Source organism: Salvelinus namaycush, chromosome 24 (genome assembly GCF_016432855.1).
Source record: "Salvelinus namaycush isolate Seneca chromosome 24, SaNama_1.0, whole genome shotgun sequence".
NCBI classification, from domain to species: Eukaryota; Metazoa; Chordata; class Actinopteri; order Salmoniformes; family Salmonidae; genus Salvelinus; species Salvelinus namaycush.
The window spans coordinates 9,358,268-9,379,113 of record NC_052330.1 but is presented as its reverse complement, the minus strand read 5'-3'; the positions used below and the strand labels follow the sequence as shown (position 1 = coordinate 9,379,113).

Here is a 20,846-nt window from a genome sequence, read left to right as displayed (position 1 = left end):
TTTAAAATAAGACAAATAAAGAGACAGAAAGCTTTTGTTTTGACTGCAGAGAAGAGGAGAGATGAGCGGTCCGTGACATCACTTCCAGGTGACAGCCTACAGTGGATTCAGAAAGTGACTTTTCCACATTTTGTTACGTTACAGCCTTATTCTAAAATAGATTAAATTGTTTCCCCTCATCAATCTACACACAATACCTCATAATCACAGAGCAAAAACCGTTTTTTAGAAATGTTTGCAAATGTATACATTTTTAAAAACTGAAATATCACATTTACATAAGTATTCAGACCCTTTACTCAGTACTTTGTTGAAGCAACTTTGGCAGCTATTACAGCCTCAAGTCTTCTTGGGTATGATACTACAAGCTTGGCACACCTATATTTGGGGAGTTTCTCCCATTCTTCTCTGCAGATCCTCTCAAGCTCTGTCAGGTTGGATGGGGAGTGTCGCTGCATAGCTATTTTCAGGTCTCTCCAGAGATGTTAGATCGGGTTCAAGTCCGGGCTCTGGCTGGGCCACCCAAAGACATTCAGAGACTTGTTCCGAGCCACTCCTGTGTTATCTTGGCTGTGTGCTTAGGGTCGTACTGTTGGAAGGTGAACCTTCGCCCCAGTCTGAGGGCCTGAGCACTCTGGAGCAGGTTTTCATCAAGGATCTCTCTGTACTTTCCTCCGTTCATTTATGCCTCGATCCTGACTAGTCTCCCAGGCCCTGCTGCTGAAAAACATCCCCACAGCATGATACTGCCACCGCCATGCTTCACCGTAGGGATGGTGCCAGGTTTCCTCCAGACGTGACACTTGGCATTTAGGCCAAAGAGTTCAATCTTGGTTTCATCAGACCAGAGAATCTTGTTTCTCATGCAATTATGCATCTATTAAGATACCTAAATATGAGCATAGCATGACATGAATGCACTATAGATTCAATCAAATCAAATTTTATTTGTCACATACACATGGTTAGCAGATGTTAATGCGAGTGTAGCGAAATGCTTGTGCTTCTAGTTTCGACTATGCAATAAAATCTAACAAGTAATCTAACAAATTCACAACAACTACCTTATACACACAATGTATACTAATATGCAATGGATATAGTTAATAATGAATTAACATTTAACAATGTGGTTAGGACCTGTTAAAGCAAGTTAATGAAATGCTTATAGACGTGTAATGAATGCATTATGGCTATGTAATCAAAGTAAATCGTTAGCCTGTTAATTCCACCTCCCAAGCAGTGGTCTTTTACCACTGCACCACATGGGGATCCTGAGTGGCGCAGCGGTCTAAGGCACTGCATCTCAGTGCTTGAGGTGTCACTACAGACACCCTGGTTCAATTCCAGGCTGTATCACAACCGACCGTGATTGGGAGTCCCATAGGGCGGGGCACAATTGGCTCAGCGTCGTCCGGGTTTGGCCGGTGTAGGCCGTCATTGTAAATAAGACTTTGTTCTTAACTGACTTGCCTAGTTAAATAAAGGTTACATTTAAAAACCCTACAAGAACCCTGTCCTTCATTTCTCCCCTCCAGTCTCTATGCAGGGCTCAGAACCATGGTGGGCAGCTGTCTGGTCTGCGAGGAGGCAAGGCCATGTTGGAGAGGAAACAGTTGTGCCAGTGGCCGTGTAAGTGCAAGGCCAAGCCCCAGTGTGCCCCGGGAGTCAGCTCAGTGCTGGACGGCTGTGGCTGCTGTAAGAGCTGCGCCCGGCAGATAGGAGAGGCTTGCAACGAGAGGGACATCTGCGACCCCCACAAGGGCATGTACTGCGACTTCTCTAATGACCAGCCGCGATATGAGGTCGGAGTCTGCGCTTGTGAGTGAACTTTTCGTTTCGGGCTATTCATAAGAGTTAAAAGTCAATGTAAAAAGGTCAATAACTTTCAATAACTTTTTTTCAGAGGGGGCAGGAGCTGGATTGTGTAATAGGACTCAGCTACTTCAAAGACCTGGCTAGAAACTGTACTACAGCTAAATACTTTAATCCCATGCTACTCACTCAGGATTGTAGATTTGCATAAACCTGTAGTTCCATGGGATTGGTTGACTCATTTACCCATGGTCTCTTTGATCATGAAAAGAACCCAGTAGGTCACACACATATATCAATCAGGCAAACACCCCAAGGCCAACCACACTAATAGAAACACACTAAGACCAGAAGAATGCTGCAAGCAGTGCACAGGCCAGTCAACCGAGTCGTGTTCAGTTTCCCCATCTCCTTCTCTGTAGACTTGATGGCAGTTGGTTGTGACCTGAATGGGGCCCACTATGAGAACGGCGAGGCCTTCCAGCCCAGCCCGCTGTATAAATGCACGTGCATCGCGGGAGCCATCGGCTGCACCCCGGCCTTCATCCAGAAGCCCGCTGCTCTCCTGGGTCCTGCCCCTCTGAGGAGCAACGCACCCCTGCCAGCTGGTCTCCAGAGCGCCCCTGGTCCCTCCAGAAAACACCAGCAGGACACAACAAACATGGCCGCCATGCCAGGTGTGTGTTTGCAGGGAAAACCAGGGCCAGAACCGCCAGCTTGTCTGCCCTGGAATGCTAATTGCTGTAAAAGCTGGATGGAAAGAGGGAGGCGTTTTTGATTACTTTGGCTGGGAAGTGCAGAGGGTGGATGGAGTGTGACTGACTGACTGTGGTTAGCCACACAGAGGGAGTAGGGTGGATGGTTCCAGTCATGCACAAACGTCCATAGAGAGAGCTCTAGTTCACTTTCCATCAAAAGCACCAATGCCTCTTTTAAGTATGCTTCTTTGATATATTTGAGTAAATGTTCGCTTTGCTTGGCTTGATAAACACAAACGTCCTGCTTTCTAGTGAATCTGAAAGGTTAGCCGTCACTAGGTCTTGATGTTTTTGATATTGCCAACACACAAATCAAATATGTTTGCAATCACTGACTTCAAACCTTACAAAGAGGCAATTGAAACCATCTTGACATCATGGCCCGCCTAAAGATAATTTCTCTCCAACTGGGATATCCAATCATCTTTAGCAGGCAGAATGCCTGAGGACCGAGGGCTCTTGATTCACTCTGAACAGAATGTGCTCTGTAGCAGCATGGCGGCGTACAGGCCGGGTTCCTTCCTCTAGCGATGCCCTTTTAATACTGTAAAACCGAAAGCTTACAGGGATCCTCCTTTAGCCTGGAAGAAGAATTGCCTGATCCAGACCACTCCGTGGAGCCCCTGCTCCAAGACCTGCGGCCTGGGTATCTCAGTCCGGGTCAACAATGACAACAGCAAGTGTGAGATGAGGAAGGACCGCCGCCTCTGCCTGCTGCGGCCGTGTGAGAAGAGCATCATGAAGTCCGTCCAGGTGACTGACCACTGACCAGCCAGGCTCTCTCTGAGAGATGATGTGTTCTGATGGTGATCGGTGAAATGTTAAATAACTGACTTGTACGCCCACAACACCCAGTGATATTTCTAATTCTGAAAATATGACAATGGTCTTGGAACTACTGTATACAGTGCCTTCAGAAAGAATTCACACCTCTTTACTTTTTCCACATTTTGTTGTGTTACAGCCTGCATTCAAAATGGATTAGATTGAGATGTTGTCGTCACTGGCCTACACACAATACCCCACAATATCAAAGTGGTATTATGCTTTAAGAAATGTTTACAAATGAAAAGCTGCAATGTCTTGAGTCAATAAGTATTCAACCATTTTTTTATGGCAAGCCTAAATAAGTTCAGGAGTAAAATGTGCTTAATTAACAAGTCACATAATTGCATGGACTCACTCTTTTATGTGCAATAATTGTATTTAACATGATTTTTAACTTCTTGGCGCACAGATCCCGATTAAGGGATCATTTTCGTAAACAACCCCTGAATTGGCAGCGCGCCAAACTCAAAAATAATACTAAAAATATTTATAATCATGGAATCACAAGTGAAATATACCAAAACACAGCTTAGCTTGTTGTTAATCCACCTATCGTGTCAGATTTTGAAAATATGCTTTACAGCGAAAGCAATCCAAGCGTTTGTGAGTTTATCAATCACTAGACAAAACAGTAAGAACAGCTAGCCCCAAATTAGCATGGTCACGGAAGTCAGAAATGCAATAAAATTAATCGCTTACCTTTGATAATCTTCGGATGTTTGCACTCACGAGACTCCCAGTTACACAATAAATTATTTTTGTTCGATAAATATTAGTTTTATAACCAAAATCCGCCATTTCGTTTGCGCGTTATGTTCAGAAAACCACATGCTCGTTCCGGCCCTGAAAGGCAGACACAAATTCCAAAAAGTATCAAGTTAAAAAATAATACAAAATATTTATAATCATGAAATCACAAGTGAAATATACCAAAACACAGCTTAGCTTGTTGTTAATCCACCTATGGTGTCAGATTTTGAAAATATGCTTTACAGCGAAAGCAATCCAAGCGTTTGTGAGTTTATCATTCACTAGACAAAGAACAAAAAATAGCTAGAACAGCTAGCCTTAAATTAGCTTGGTCACGAAAGTCAGAAAAGCAATAAAATGAATCGCTTACCTTTGATAATCTTCGGCTGTTTGTACTCACGAGACTCCCAGTTACACAATAAATGTTATTTTTGTTCGATAAAGATTAGCTTTATAACCAAAAATCGCTATTTGGTTTGCGCGTTATATTCAGAAAACCACAAGCTCATTCTGGTACTGAAGGGCAGACTTCAAAAAAGTGTCCGTAATGTTCGTAGAAACATGTCAAAGGTTTTTTTATAATCAATCCTCAGGTTGTTTTTAACATACATAATCGATCATATTTCAACCAGACGGTAAACTGTTCAATTCTACAGAGATAGAAAATGTCGAGCAAAATCCCTCTTGCGCAGGAACCAATCAAAGGACACCTGGTCATCCACTGACGCGTTTTGATAAATCTCGCTCATTTTTAAAAATAAAAGCCTGAAACTATGTCTAAAGCCTGGTCACAGCCTGAGGAAGCCATTGGAAAAGAAATCTGGTTGATACGCCTGGAGGACGGGCAAGCAGTGGAAGTAAAAAAAAAAAAAAAAAGCACTTCCGGGTTGGAGTTCCTCAGGTTATCGCCTGCAAAATCAGTTCTGTTATACTCACAGACAATATTTTGACAGTTTTGGAAACTTTAGAGTGTTTTCTATCCTAATATGTCAATTATATGCATATTCTAATATCTGAGCCTGAGAAATAGTCTGTTTACCTTTGGAACGTTTTTTTCCCAAATATAAAAATTCTGCTCCTAGCTTCAAGAGGTTTTAAATGACTACCTCATCTCTGTACCCCACACATACAATCATCTGTAGGGTCCCTCAGTCGAGCAGTGGCTTTTAGACATAGATTCAACCAGGTTTTCCAATGCCTCGCAAAGAAGGGCACATATTGGTAGATAGGTAAAATAGCAGACATTGAATATCCCTTTGAGCATGGTGAAGTTATAAATTACACTTTGGATGGTGTATCAATATGCCCAATCACTAAGAATATACAGGCGTCCTTCCTAACTCAGTTGCCGGAGAGAAAGAAAACCGCTCAGGGATTTCACCATGAGGCCAACGGTGACTTTAAAACAGTTAGAGTTTAATGGCTGTGATAGGAGAAAACTGAGGATGGATCAACAACATTGTAGCTACTCTCTAAATGACAGAGGGAAAAGAAAAAAGCCTGTACAGAATAAAAAACATTCCAAAACGTTCATCCTGTTTGTAATACGGCATGAAAGTAATACAGAAAACAATGTGGCAAAGAAACTAACTTTATGTCCTTAATACAAAGCATTATGTTTGGGGCAAATCCAACACATCACCGAGTACCACTCTTCATATTTTCTAGAATGGTGGTGGCTGTTGTTATGGGTACGTTTGTCATCGGCAAAGACTAGGGATTTTCGGGGGGGGGGGGGGGGGGGGGGGGAATGTACACTGGAGTTGCTTATCAAGATGACATGGAGTGGCCTAGATACAGTTTGACTTAAATTGTCTTAAATCTATGGCAAGACTTGAAAATGGCTGTCTAGCAATGATCAACAACCACCTTGACAGAGCTTGAAGAAATTAAAAAAGATAATGTGCAAATATTGTACAATCCAGGTGTGTACATCTTTTAGAGACTCACAGCTGTAATCACTGCCAAAGGTGATTCTAACATGTATTGACTCAGGGGGTTGAATACTTATCTAATCAAGATATATATATTTATTACCAGTCAAAAGTTTAAACACACCTACTCATTCAAGGGTTTTTCTTTATTTGTACTATTCTACATTGTAGAATAATAGTGAAGACATCAAAACTATGAAATAACATATGGAATCATGTTCAACAAATCAAAATATATTTTACATTTGAAATTCCTCAAAGTAGCCACCCTTTGCCTTGATGACAGCTTTGCACACTCTTGGCATTCTCTCAACCAGCTTCATGAGGTAATCACTTGGAATGCATTTCAATTAACAGGTGTGCCTTGTTAAAAGTTAATTTGTGTCCAAACATTTGACTGGTACTGTATATAAACTCAGCAAAAAAAGAAACGTCCTCTCACTGTCAACTGCATTTATTTTCAGCAAACTTAACATGTGTAAATATTTGTATGAACATAACAAGATTCAACAACTGAGACAAACTGAACAAGTTCCACAGACATGTGATTAACAGAAATGGAATGTGTCCCTGAACAAAGGGGGGTCAAAATCAAAAGTAACAGTCAGTATCTGGTGTGGCCACCAGCTGCATTAAGTACTGCAGTGCATCTCCTCCTCATGGACTGCACCAGATTTGCCAGTTCTAGCTGTGAGATGTCACCCCACTCTTCCACCAAGGCACCTGCAAGTTCCCGGACATTTCTGGGGGGAATGGCCCTAGCCGACACCCTTCGATCCAACAGGTCCCAGACGTGCTCAATGGGATTGAGATCCGGGCTCTTCACTGGCCATGGCAGAACACTGACATTCCTGTCTTGCAGGAAATCATGCTGGAGGGTCATGTCAGGATGAGCCTGCAGGAAGGGTACAACATGAGGATGATGTCTTCCCTGTAACGCACAGCGTTGAGATTGCCTGCAATGACAACAAGCTCAGTCCGATGATGTTGTGACACACCGCCCCAGACCATGACGGACCCTCCACCTCCAAATCGATCTCGCTCCAGAGCACAGGCCTGTGTAACGCTCATTCCTTCGACGATAACGCAAATCCGACCATCACCTCTGGTGAGACAAAACCCCGACTCGTCAGTGAAGAGCACTTTTTGCCAGTCCTGTCTGGTCCAGCAACGGTGGGTTTGTGCCCATAGGCGACGTTGTTGCCGATGATGTTTGGTGAGGACCTGCCTTCCAACAGGCCTACAAGCCCTCAGTCCAGCCTCTCTCAGCCTATTGCGGACAGTCTGAGCACTGATGGAGGGATTGTGCGTTCTTGGTGTAACTCGGGCAATTGTTGCCATCCTGTACCTGTCCGCAGGTGTGATGTTCGGATGTACCGATCCTGTGCAGGTGTTGTTACACGTGGTCTGCCACTGCGAGGGCAATCAGCTGTCCGTCCTGTAGCGCTGTCTTAGGCGTCTCACAGTACGGACATTGCAACTTATTGCCCTGGCCACATCTGCAGTCCCCATGCCTCCTTGCAGCATGCCTAAGGCACGTTCACACAGATGAGCAGGGACCCTGGGAATCTTTCTTTAGGTGTTTTTCCAGAGTCAGTAAAAAGGCCTCTTTAGTGTCCTAAGTTTTCATAACTGTGACCGTAATTGCCTACCGTCTGTAAGCTGTTAGTGTCTTAACGACCGTTCCACAGGTGCATGTTCATTAATTGTTTATGGTTCATTGAACAAGCATGGAAAACAGTGTTTAAACCCTTTACAATGAGTTTATATCCATTTTGATATAGTATTTTGTGTAGATCTTTAACAAATCAATTTTAATTTCACTTTGTAGCACAACAAAATGTGGAAAAAGTCGAGGAGTGTCAATTCTTTCTGAAGGCACTGTATGTTCACAAAAGGAGAGCAGAAGAAGTATGATAGGGTTTCTATCAATCTATCATATGACAAGAGAAGATTTAACTATGTCCCTTTTCCCTCTAGATGCTGAGAGGAAAGACATGTAAGCCCAAGTTCCAGGCTAAGAAAGCAGAGAAGCTGACCCTGTCTGGGTGCACTAGCACCAAGAGTTTCAAACCCACTTACTGTGGCATCTGCACTGACAAGCGCTGTTGCGTCCCCAACAAATCCAAAATGGTGACCGTCAACTTCAAGTGCAAGGGCGGCTCCAACGTGCGCTGGAAAATGCAGTGGATAACGTCCTGCGTGTGCCAGAGGAAGTGTAATGACCCTGGGGACATGTTCGCAGAGCTACGCTTCCTCTAGCACCTTCTCCAGCATCTATAATCAACCTCAGAGCCATGTCCATGCCCACAGACTAACACAGGCCTGGCCTAATCTGCCTCTGGCTCCGTACTGCCCGAGTCATGGTATTTGTGTGTACAGGGCTGAGCTGGTCAGGGTTCGGCCTGGCCATGAAGTGCTACTAAACAGTGCCTGTGTTCTCTGGCGATGTGCCAATGGGCTGGTATGGAAAGTTTAAAACGTGGAACCTCAACTCATGAAGACTGGAGAGAACCAACTTGTTCTGGGTATATTGCTTGACAATTAACATGAAAGGAAATGTAATGTAAGTGATCACAATGTGGGGTTAGACCTCAATTCTATGGTTTTTACAGTACCTCATTATACAATAAGGCTGTGAGTGAGGCCATTAGTGGCAACAGGGATAGATAGAGCAAACATGTTCTGGGTCAATCTTAATGAATCTTTGTAGCGATCCACTGATTATACCCCTTATCAACATAAAACTGTTGTACCAGCTGAATCACAATACATCTTCCTACAAGTTAATTCTCAACCAAGTTTGCACCACAATACCTCATACAACCTCATTCACTAGAAATTTAGATTCAGAATCAATAAAATTAATTGTTATTATTTTTTTTGTATTTTCCCCTGTGTTGTTGACCCTTTTCAAGGCATACATATTCATAACTCAGTTATTAATTGTAATTTATTTTTAACGGATAAGGAATATCATTTAGACACAGGTAAGAAATCCTTTGTAACTTATAAAAATAAATAAACCAAGTTATCAAATTACAGTACTATTTTCTGCTAATAAAACACAAAAGTGCTTTGCACGCACACACAAACACGCTCCACTATGTGTAGTCTGCTAGTGCGAACACACAGACAGAGGACCTTCATGTGGCGATGTTGAGCCTGGCAGCGTCAGGCATAAGTCTGTCCTTGGTGGCATCCAGCTGACTGTACTCTTCTATCAGAGAGGAGAGGGAGGAGATAGCCTCCGTGAAGCAGCCCTGCTCCATCCCTTCCACATGCAGGTAGTGATGCATGTGAGCCTGTCAAAACAATCCATCGTGTCAGACAAGAATATACTCCACACTGATTGCAAGAGGGAGAAAAAAACTGATTGGGAAAATACAGGTGCCTACAACCCTGCTTAGAGAACATTAACTGTTGGTCTTTCCTTAGTAATACTCTGGTATTGTCCACTGTGAAATAGAAATGGGTCTTTTTGCTGTCTTTAACCCTCAATCTTCTGGACCGTAAACACTTATTTTGCAACAGAGTTTTGGACTGTTGCGATTGAAGATTAGGATGTACCTTCTTCCTGTAGAGCTTGGTGAAGCGGTCTCGGAGCTCCATGAAGGTGAGTTTGACACAGGTGTTGTTGGCCAGGGCTAGTAGTGAGTGGGAGTGACCCACAGGGGGCACAGAACACAGGCCTGTCTTCCATCCCTCCTGATTCCATGAAACAAAAGGCAGCATGGGCTTCAGTCTGAAAGGAAGAAGGAAAGGAGAATAAATGCTGCTTTTCTGTGAAGACGGATAGGATCTGCTTTTCCTTCTCAATGGAGAATATTCATTAAAAGTGCATTTTAGGCTCTGGGAAAATCAGCCCACAGGGTGTTTTTATTTTATTTTTTTACTTAGTCACAAGAAACCCATTAAGACCAGGGTCTCATTTTCAAAAGGTGCCCTGAACACAGGAATACAACAAAAGGATCACTCTAACAAAGACAAAAAAAAACAAAAAAAACTTAAGGTTACAACATTACAAACACAACAATTTCTTCTTCAAAAAATATATATACAACTCTCATTCAACACATCTAATACTAGAGTAGAAAACTGCCATGGCGGCACCGGGGAATCAAGATGCAAAGAGTTCTGCAGGCTATTCCAAGAATGGGGACCATTAAAACGGAACGCGTATCTACCTAGATCGGTACGGTGTCGGTCTAGTGGAATCTCGAGTTCACCACCCCTATGAATGGGTTTGGTGTCTCACTTTTTTTCCCTCCCCTGTGAAGTTAAGTAGGTTGCAAGCTTTTTCAGCAGAGCTTTGTAAACAAAAAGGAACTAATGAAGTGCTCTATGGGACTTTAGTGAGCACCAGCCGACCTTCTGATACAGGATGCAGTGATGAGTACTAAACCAGTCACCTGTGATAAAGCAAAGTGCTCTATGGTTGACTGCATCCGAAGGTTTTAAAGTGGTGTCTGCTGCAATTTGATAAATGGTGTCACCATAGTCCAAAACTGTCAGGAAAGTTGATTTTAAAACCAGTTTCCTGCTGTTTAGAGAGAGGCAAGATATATTTCTAAAAAAAGAAGCCCACTTTAAATCTTAGCTTTTTAACTAGCTCATCATGCTTTTTTTAACATGAGATCTTTAATAATCCAAAACGGCCAGACATTTATTGGCGGGAACACACACGATGAGATAATCATCCAATGAGTAAATACTGTATGTAGTCCATCTGAGACATTTTTTGCATGAATTAGAGAACATATATTTAGATTTGCCCGAATTAAGTCAACAACTGTAATGTACTGTAACAAAATCAGATTGCAGCTCTAACATAGCTTGGTCAACAGTTGGTGCAAATGGCGTACATAACCGTATCGTCTGCATACAGATTCATATTACAGGAGATTACAGATCCCAGACACTGAAGCAACTCATATATCCAGGGTTGACTTTAAAATGGTATCTTTATGTGCAGGCTAATTCAACAACCAAGGTGAATAATACTGTCGCTATCTAAAGCCACTAAACGTGCCACGAGGTCTCTGTGCTCCAGATTTCCTCTCCTGATTTAGATCGTGGTCACACACGGAAGTATGTGCTCTCATAGAAGCTCCTGTTTCTGTTGCTCTTGACAACATGCCACGTGAAAAAGGTCTCTGCAGGGAGGGAAAAAGGTGGGAGCTGAATGGGCCAGTCATGAATCAGGGGCGTCTGTACTGGAGCACAAACACACGGCGGTGAATGGGAACACTATTTGAGAGTGAGCAGTCGGGAAGGTCATCTCTGGGTCTTATGAGTAGTTATGATGCTGGGTGAACTGGCAGCCCTTTTCATTCGAGACGGGGGAGGGGAGGATAGTGCTCAAAGTCATTTCCCCCGTGGGGATCAATGAAGAATGGATCGTTCCATGTCATTTCAGCAAGCCACGATACCCACTATCTCAGATTGTTCTAAAGTTTGGTCCAACTCAGATGTTGGGTACTACACTGAACAAAAATATAAATGCAACATGTAAATGTTCTGGTCCCATGTTCCATGAGCTGAAATAAAAGATCCCAGAAATGTTCCATATGTACAAAAAGCTTATTTCTCTCAAATTTTGTGGACAAATTAGTTAACATCCCTGTTAGTGAGCATTTTATCCTTTGTCAAGATACGCCACACCTGCCAGGTGGATGAACTATCAAGAAGCTGATTAAACAGCATGAACATTACACAGGTAATGATCATGGGGACAATAAAAGGACACTTTAAAATGTACAGTTTTATCACGCAACACTATGCCACAGATGTTACAAGTTGAGGGTGCGCGCAATTGGCATGCAGACTGCAGGAATGTCCATCAGAGCTGTATCCAGAGAATTGAATGAGCCGCCTCCAATGTCATTTTAGAGAATTTGGCAGTAGGTCCAACAGGCCTCACAACCACATGTAACCACGCTAGCCCAGGAATATCTGGCTTCTTCACCTGCGGGATCGTCAGAGGGGGAGGGCGGGGTGCTGAGGAGTATTTCTGTTTGTAATAAAGCCCTTTTTTGGAGAAAAAACTATTCTGATTGGCTGGGCCTGGCTCCACAGTGGGTGGGCCTATGCCCTCCCAGGCCCACCCATGTCTGCGCCCCTGCCCAATCATGTGAAATCCATAGATTAGGGCCTAATACATTTATTTAAATTGACTGATTTCCTTATATGAACTGTAACTCAGCAAAATTGTTGCATTTCTATTTTTGTTCAGTATATACACAGTACCAGTATGAGGGCATTTTCTGTTAAACCTTACCAATGCTTGTGTACTAAAATATCCTTCTTTAAGCATAGGCATTGGGCTTGAGTTAGTTTCTTTAACAAACTCAGAAGATAGAAAAGTAAGTTTTGCATTAATAGAGGCCTGTGTGTGAAGTACGACCCCATGATGTCTGGGTGCTCAGCCAAGACCCGACAAAAACTAACTGGTTCCTCTTAGCTTAACTGGAGACAGAGTAAAGGTTATATCCTGCACACCAGTGACAGAGCTGTTGTTCTGTTTGGAGCCTGTTTCTGGCCCAAAGATTTATGCTTTGTGTGTGTGTGTGTGTGTGTGACCAGTAGGACCATACATCATCTGGGACGACAGTCAAAGGCGCTTGCTTGCCCAACTTGGGGGAACCGTTGAGCTACTGTTAGAGGAAGTATGTCTGGAGTGACTTCCTGTCACTTTGGTACCCATTGTCCTCACTCAGTTGCGACAGACTGATACAACCTCTCCATTATCGTCTGTACCCTGTAACCCAGTTGTCTCCACACACACACACACACCCTTGTTTTTGAAAGAAAAGCTATTTTTTTGTCCATTAAAATAACATCAAATTGATCAGAAATACAGTGTAGACATTGTTAATGTTGTAAATGACTATTGTAGCTGGAAACGGCAGATTTTTTTATGGAATATCTACAACGGCGGACAGAGGCCCATTATCAGCAACCATCACTCCTGTGTTCCAATGGCACGCTGTGTTAGCTAATCCAAGTTTATAATTTTAAAAGGCTAATTGATCATTAGAAAACCCTTTTGCAATTATGTTAGCACAGCTGAAAACTGAGCTAACTGAGCAAGTGAACAAGTACATTAGAGTGTCTAGCTTGAGAAACAGACACCTCACAAGTCCTCAACTGGCAGCTTCATTAAATAGCACACGCAAAACACCAGTCTCAACGTCAACAGTGAAGAGGCGACTCTGGGATGCTGGCCTTCTAGGCAGAGTTCCTCTGTCCCAGTGTCTGTGTTCTTTTGCCCATCTTAATCTTTTTATTGGCCAGTCTGATATGGCTTTTTCTTTGCAACTCTGCCGAGAAGGCCAGTATCCCGGTGTTGCCTCTTCACTGTTGACGTTGAGACTGGTATTTTGCGTGTGCTATTTAATGAAGCTGCCAGTGGGGCCTCCCACGCTTTCTATTCTGTTTAGAGCCAGTTTGTGCTGTTTTGTGAAGAGAGTAGTACACAGCATTGTACGAGATCTTCAGTTTCTCGCATGGAATAGCCTTCATTTCTCAGAACAAGAATAGATTGACGAGTTTCAGAAGAAAGTTATTTGTTTCTGGCCATTTTGAGCCTGTAAATCAAACCCAAAAATGCTGATGCTCTAGATACTCAACTAGTCTAAAGGCCAGTTTCATTGCTTCTTTAAATCAGGACAAGAGTTTTCAGCTGTGCTAACATAATTGCAAAAGCGTTTTCTAATGATCAATTAGCCTTTTAAAATAATAAACTTGGATTAGCTAACACAACGTGCTATTGGAACACAGGAGTGATCGTTGCTGATAATGGGCCTCTGTACACCTATGTAGATATTCCATTAAAAATCTGCTGTTTCCAGCTACAATAGTCATTTACAACATTAACAATGTCTACACTGTATTTCTAATCAATTTGATGTCATTTTAAAATGAACAAAAAAAAAGTGCTTTTCTTTCAAAAACAAGGACATTTCTAAGTGACCCCAAACTTTGAACGGTAGCGTACATTCACAAGGTCACGTGCTTTGCAGATGCTTGTATAAGATTGCTTGACTACATAAGGCTGCCGTACTCGTGCGGGGGCTCTCACTCCATTCACTTTGTGAATGGTGCGACCAGCCTCCTTATTGCAATATTGACTTTGCCTCTCCTCATTATTAGTTAAAGGTAGAATTTCCACCACACCAGTCAAAAGTTTTAGAACACCTACTCATTCAAGGGATTTTCTTTAATTTTACTATTTTCTACATTGTAGAATAATAGTGAAGACATCAAAACTATGAAATAACACATATGGAATCACATAGTACCCAAAAAACGACACCAATAAGAAGAGACTTGCTTGGGCCAAGAAACATAAGCAATGGACATTTGACCGGTGGAAATCTGTCCTTTGGTCTGAGTCCAAATTTGAAACTTTTCGTTCCAACCGCGGTGTCTTTGTGAGACGCAGAGTAGGTGAACGGATGATATCTGCATGTGTGGTTCCCACCGAGAAGCATGGAGGTGGTGCTTTGCTGTTGACACAGTCAGTGATTTATTTAGAATTCAAGGCACACTTAACCAGGATGGCTACCACAGCATTCTGCAGCGATGAGCAATCTCATCTGGTTTGCGCTTAGTGGGACTATCATTTGTTTTTCAACAGGACAATGACCCAAAACACACCTACAGGATGTGTAAGGGCTATTTGACTAAGGAGAGTGATGGAGTGCTGTATCAGATGACCTGGCCTCCACAATCACCCAACCTCAACCCAATTGAGATGGTTTGGGATGAGTTGGACGGCAGAGTGAAGGAAAAGCAGCCAACAAGTGCTCAGCATATGTGGGAACTCCTTCAAGACTATTCGAAAAGCATTCCTCATGAAGCTGGTTGAGAGAATGCCAAGAGTGTACAAAGCTGTCATCAAGGCAAAGGGTGGCAACTTTGAAGAATCTCAAATATATATTTGGATTTGTTTTAACACTTTATGTTTCTACATGATTACGTGTGTTATTTCATAGTTTTTATGTTTTCACCATTATTCTAGAAATAGTAAAAATAAAGAAAAACCCTGGAATGAGTAGGTGTGTCCAAACTTTTGACTGGTACTGTATTTATTGAATATCATGTGAACCATAAAAATAAAAAAAAAGGCCAATTTGCGTGCAATCAATTAGCTTAATTTCCCAGAGATCAAATAAAATTTCAACAGATAAAAATGTTTTAGGAATGCAACTCTTACTTGTTTCTAACTACAGAAGCAATTTCAGAAAAATCTGAGACGGTGCGTGTGCTTTTTGAGGTGGAACAATCCTAGTAGCGCTCTCTGGGTCTCACCTCTCTATGTTCCTGCGGAGGTCCGACACTTGCACGTTGCCACGGACCATGAGGGCACAGGCCAGGTACAGGCTGTGTTTGGGGTCAGCCCGGATAAGCTGGTGGTCTTTACTGAAGGCATCAGTGAACATCTGATCAAGCCTGAGGTAGACAGGGTACACAGCTAAGGAACAACAATTATACAGAAGGGATACATGCCATTTACATTTGACTCATTCAGTAGACGCTATTATCCATGGTGCCTAACTAACAAAAAAAGTGCATTCAACTAAGAAAAGTGAAATACCACACTAGCTCTTTTGCAGAACTCTTAACGTTATACAGGCCTGGACATGATCATTGGCACAATGTGCTGCTAATATATTTCCCACGTTCATCCTGAAAAGAGAGACACTGGAGTGAAAATTAGTTCCTGTTCCGTCTTGTCCTGTACATTTTTTGCCCGTACTGTCCCAATCGCACAACAGTTCTATTACCCCACAACTTTGTGATAAAGTTGTTCACAACAGTTCTATTACCCCACTGTCCTGATAAAAATCACCCCCGCTCAATTTAACGCACAGAAATCAGAAATAACTTATTCCGTTAGCGGCACTCTGCTGCATGAGTTTCCATAGCAACGGCCTCGTTTTGGGCTCACGAGACAAGAGCGGGGGCTGTTAGCTAGCTACTATTTTGTTGCCTGCCCAGCTGGGTACCAAAACATTTCTGCAGTAAATATATTTTGATTTGTTTCACACTTTTTTGGTTACTACATGATTCCATATGTGTTATTTCATATTTTTGATGTCTTCACTATTATTCTACAATGTAGAAATAAAGAAAAACCCTTAAATGACTAGGTGTGTCTAAACTTTTGACTGGTAACGTTATTGTATAAATAAATGGCATATATTATGCATTATATTGATATTTATGTGAACTGTTGGAATCATAGAAAAAAAAAATGAGTAGGATATTCTAATTCTGTGGTTGGTGTTGTTGTCATGAAAGTGAATGATAAAGACAGTATAGAAGGAGTTGTGAAAAGTCATTGCTTCCAGGGGACACGACCCTTTGAATAGAAATGTTTTTAGAATTTAGAATATGCTTCACCTATTCTCTCTGATTCAGAACATGACGTTGTTCAAGCAACATGCTGGCACCACCACTGGCAAGCGCCTGTATTAGAGCTAGTGTTTTCTAGCCAGATATGCCCTAGCCTCATATTACGTGCTAGCTCAATGCATTTAGCTAGCGATTAGCATTAGCAGCTAATGCAAAAAAATGATGTGGAGCTTGCTAAGACTAACTTATTAGCAATTGGCAGAGATAAAGAAACTAATAGTATAATACAAAACATGTGGATTGATATGAAGAAGCAAAGTTGAAAGCAGCATCGTTCTTGTTTCTTGACTGCATGGGAATCTTGTTCCCTTGTCAACCTCTAATCCAGAGATTCAACTGATACACCTGGATTTATAACAAGTACTGTTTTATAGAGCACAGATCAGAGAACACAGCATGGATAACACAGAGCTTTGCCATTCACTAACTGTCAACAAAGGGCACTTGTACAGAGGGCGGTGGAGGAGCTCCAAATATAATATTCTGAGTTACAGAAAAGTCTAAACAAAACAGGAGTAAAATTAGCAATAGGGACAGCAGAGCAGACCTTCTGGTGGGGATGTTGACATCAGCCAGGGTGTAAAGAGGGGTGAGGCTGGGCACCAGGTAGTGCAGTCGAGGGAAGGGCACTAGGTTCATGGCTATCTCATTCAGGTCCATGTTGAGTGATCCCTCAAAACGAGCTGAACTGCAACAAAAGAGAAACAAACAGTTAATTGATATCACACATCAGACATTTCAGAATCAAGCAGACAGATGCTATCGCCTAAAACAAACAAGTCGTTTTCTTTATTGACATAAATAACCCCTTTAACATTTCAATGACTGCACTATGCAATTACGTTGTTGGTGGTGAGATGGATTTTTTAAAATTCTAATGCAGCACTTAAATAATTCAGACTTTTCTCTGATTTTTACAGTGGCAGTAAAATGCACTGGAGGAGACCAGACTCCAAACACCTGGGAGGCTTAATGAAGGGAGTCTGAAGGTCAATAAAATGCCTAGTGTCACAGACAGCAGACAGCTTGTCTCCAGTAGTCTACCTGGTGATATTGAGCAGCAGGTTGGCTACAATGTTGTTCATGGCATCAAAAGGCTTCTCGGCTCCACTGACCCCTCCCTGGCCTGAGATGATGGCACTGTCCTTCTTGATCACAGAACCTGGCTTCCCACTGTGGGACATGTGCTTGATCTTGTTCACTATGTCTACCAGTGACTGGAAGAGGAATCATAAGAACGGACAAATGGAAGGGAATTGTTATTTACAACAGTCAGTAACAGATTGTAAAACATGGTCGCGCATAATACGGAAATACCTTGCACGCACGCAAACACACCTGATTCTCCACAGGGAGGACACAGTCGGCATGCTCGGTAAGCTCCCGCATGGCCAAGACACTGTTGTAGGGGGAAGTGACGACATCGTCCTCTGCTGAGGGGTAGACTGAGGTGACGATACGACATACCTCGGGGAACTCCTCCTCCAGAAGTTTCAACACACAGGTGCCCAGGCCTGATCCAGTCCCTGACCATCACAGCATTGGACACAACACATCATGGTTATCCAAAACGTTACACTGAAAAAGCAGAAAGCACCAACGTCGTTCATGTAGTAATAATGTGTTTCAGTAGTTATGAGACTATGTATACATTTGTACACTCGAGTCCTCACCTCCACCCATGGAGTGAATGAGAAAGAAGCACTGCAGGCAGTCACAATGCTCTGCTGCCCTCCTCAGCTGGTCCACAATCTGTTCCCTGTAGGCTGAGCCATACGTCCAGTGGCCCACTGCCCTGGAGAGGAATAAACAGGTGGCACAGTTGTTTTACAAATTCATGTTATCAAACATAAAATGTACCTGCAATCGTACTGATGGAAATTACTACTGAGTCCCAGTCTGGTGCTATCATGCCAAGTCCTTGTCACTCATCGTTATGCCATAAGAAATGGAGTTGGCAAGAGCACAAACAGATCTGGGACCAGCCTGGGAAATGACCATGTATAGCCTATACAGGAAAAAAATTAAGAGTTTCATAAAGCAACATTTTGAAGGCATGCGAGATGGCACGCCGCGAGGCAGGCAGGCACAGTCGCTAACCAGTTGTTGCCTGAGCCGGACACGTCAGTGATGAGCTGAGTGCTATCAAACAATTCTCTCAGCGGGCCCTGAAGAATCTCATTCACCACACCCTCCTCCATGTCCACCAGCACCGCCTGTAGCGAAGACATTAGTCTTGTCAGAGGGTGTGAAGCCGACACACAAACAAACATCAAAGTGAAGCAATAACTCGTCACTGGAATTTACCCTGGCCTTCAGGGATTGGATCCTCCCACCAGTGATGTCACAAGATCCCCCGACGCTTCTCCTGGAAATACACACATAGCAGGGAACCACAGGGGTCATTTGAGAAGGCACTCCATTTGTTTGTCTGAATGAACATGCACGTTTCACAGCCATGTGGTAGCTAGGGTTGAATGGATCACAGCAAGAGATTGGCAGGATGGAATTACCTTGAGTCAACATTCCGAAAGAAGCTGCTCAGAGCCTCATCGTAGATTCCTTTCTAAAATAAATAAATAGGAAGGCCATGTTAGAGATAATGCAGCTTAGGTAATGAATAGCCTATGCCATTGTCCAATGGAAACATACCAGTAGACTAACTTCCTGTCCCATTTCACACAACAAGTGATAAGACAACATGATGCAAGTATATTTAGGCAACCAGCCTGGACTTTTTCTACATAAAATCTAATATTTAATTATTTTCTTTAAAAAGTATTACTTACTTTATTGACATGGGAATGTTCCCGCAAAGCAAGATCCCAAAACCTGCAGCCCACCTGGTTACCACACTGCCCAACTGCAGAACACAGACCATGAAAGCTAAGGGGATAGTCTGTCATAGAAAATTGTGAAACCAGCTGACCCATGTAAACATTAGCTAGCTCTTCCAGTTTCAAGTAATGATATTCCCATTGATAATCCTCACTCATCAGCCATCTGGGTAACAACTTTCGCCAACATGGCGCTGCTTTGTTTACGAGACCACGGTAAACAATGAGCTCAAAATAGATACTCTTTGTCACTGCTCAAAAATCGTAGAAGACAGATAGACAGTATCAAAAAACTCACCTTGTACAACAACTGATTGTGTCATCACTGGAAATAATAGCAGTCTTCTACGACTTATTGCAACATTATCGTTTACAGAACTTCATATCAACTTTCAGGGCAAATGTACACGAATGTAACAAGACAGTTTTATATCCGCCGCACACGTTTGTCGCATGTTGATGCCGTATATTTGTCATGGAAACATAAACCGTGGACCAATGCAACTTGTTTCTTTCATCATATTCCCCCCTTCAGTTTGACATCGGCTTGCATCTGTATGGCCGAGATGCAATCGCGATGAATGTTGAAGCAATCGAATAAGAACGCGATGAATCAGCAAGGAGAAATGTTCCATCAACTTCCATCTTCCACTGTCATCATACGCTAGATGGCAGTACACTGTGGTTGAAATTCATACCTCTCCCTCCTAGAATAATAAACAGGTAAGACCTTATTTATTGCATTCAATATACTTTCCATACAGCAATAGTGGGGTTTTAGGGCCACCTTCTGGATTCAAGGTTTAAAATAAAACCATACTTGATGGTCAAAACCAACTTACTCCGCACAACTAAAATAGTACATCGACAAAACTAAAACAAACTCACACTTCTTCCGTCCTCAAAGTTCCATATTTCCCCACTCAGTCTCTTGGGCCTGAAAGGGTAGCACGGCTCGTGACAGTCTTTCATGTAACTCATTCGTAGAGAAGTCCTCCAATCCCAGAAACTGCTCCACAATGATGTCCGTTTTTCTGGACTTTTTCTCCACTTCGGCAGTGCCGTTGATCACTATAGCCACAAAGACTACAAAGCCCACCTTCTTAACATATATAATATCTGGGTCCTGCTGATTAGAGGCAACCCCTTCCGCCTGCAGTGAAGGCCTACCCACCACCATGGGTCCTTCAGGACCATTCACTCCTCAGCTCTCTTTACAGCCGCTGCATATGATACAGTATGTTCTGGTCAGTGGTGGAAAAAGTACCCAGTTGAGTCTTACTTGAGTAAAAGTAAAGATACGTTAATAGAAAATGACTCAAGTGAAAGTCAGCCAGTAAAATACTGCTAAAATACTACTTGAGTAAAAGTATTTGCTTTTAAATATAGAGTTGAAGTCGGAAGTTTACATACACTTAGGTTGGAGTCATTAAAACTCGTTTTTCAACCACTCCACAAATTTCTTGTTAATAAACTATAGTTTTGGCAAGTCGGTTAGGACA

At 42.5% G+C, this 20,846-nt stretch overlaps 2 protein-coding genes across 2 annotated transcripts; one reads left to right on the top strand and one right to left on the bottom strand.

Annotated features, from left to right (window-relative positions):
- Positions 1-1,514: 1,514 nt before the first annotated feature.
- ccn6 (cellular communication network factor 6) lies at positions 1,515-8,347 on the top strand. The gene is made up of 4 exons (XM_038963039.1): positions 1,515-1,821; positions 2,238-2,492; positions 3,133-3,326; positions 8,066-8,347. Exons 1-4 carry the CDS (start codon positions 1,599-1,601, stop codon positions 8,345-8,347), a joined length of 954 nt encoding a protein of 317 aa, XP_038818967.1. The 5' UTR covers positions 1,515-1,598.
- A 673-nt stretch (positions 8,348-9,020) lies between these two features.
- tube1 (tubulin, epsilon 1) lies at positions 9,021-19,811 on the bottom strand. Its single transcript, XM_038963038.1, has 12 exons — positions 19,643-19,811; positions 19,297-19,370; positions 19,021-19,073; positions 18,815-18,875; positions 18,608-18,723; positions 18,181-18,302; positions 17,846-18,033; positions 17,552-17,724; positions 17,055-17,195; positions 15,401-15,541; positions 9,656-9,830; positions 9,021-9,390 (listed from the first exon to the last, which is right to left on the bottom strand). Exons 1-12 carry the CDS (start codon positions 19,665-19,667, stop codon positions 9,232-9,234), a joined length of 1,428 nt encoding a protein of 475 aa, XP_038818966.1. The 5' UTR covers positions 19,668-19,811; the 3' UTR covers positions 9,021-9,231.
- Between the last annotated feature and the right edge of the window lie 1,035 nt (positions 19,812-20,846).

Bases quoted from the DNA above. Each gene is read 5' to 3' on its own strand.
- tube1 (XM_038963038.1), bottom strand. From the start codon at position 19,667: ATGACACAATCAGTTGTTGTACAAG. The intron at 18,724-18,814 runs GTAAATTCCAGT...TCTTCGCTACAG, and splicing joins TCCAATCCCTGAAGGCCAGG to GCGGTGCTGGTGGACATGGA. The intron at 18,303-18,607 runs GTTAGCGACTGT...ATTCCTCTCCAG, and splicing joins TCCGGCTCAGGCAACAACTG to GGCAGTGGGCCACTGGACGT.
- ccn6 (XM_038963039.1), top strand. From the start codon at position 1,599: ATGTTGGAGAGGAAACAGTTGTGCCAGTGGCCGTGTAAGTGCAAGGCC. The intron at 2,493-3,132 runs GTGTGTGTTTGC...TAAAACCGAAAG, and splicing joins AAACATGGCCGCCATGCCAG to CTTACAGGGATCCTCCTTTA. The intron at 3,327-8,065 runs GTGACTGACCAC...TTTTCCCTCTAG, and splicing joins GCATCATGAAGTCCGTCCAG to ATGCTGAGAGGAAAGACATG.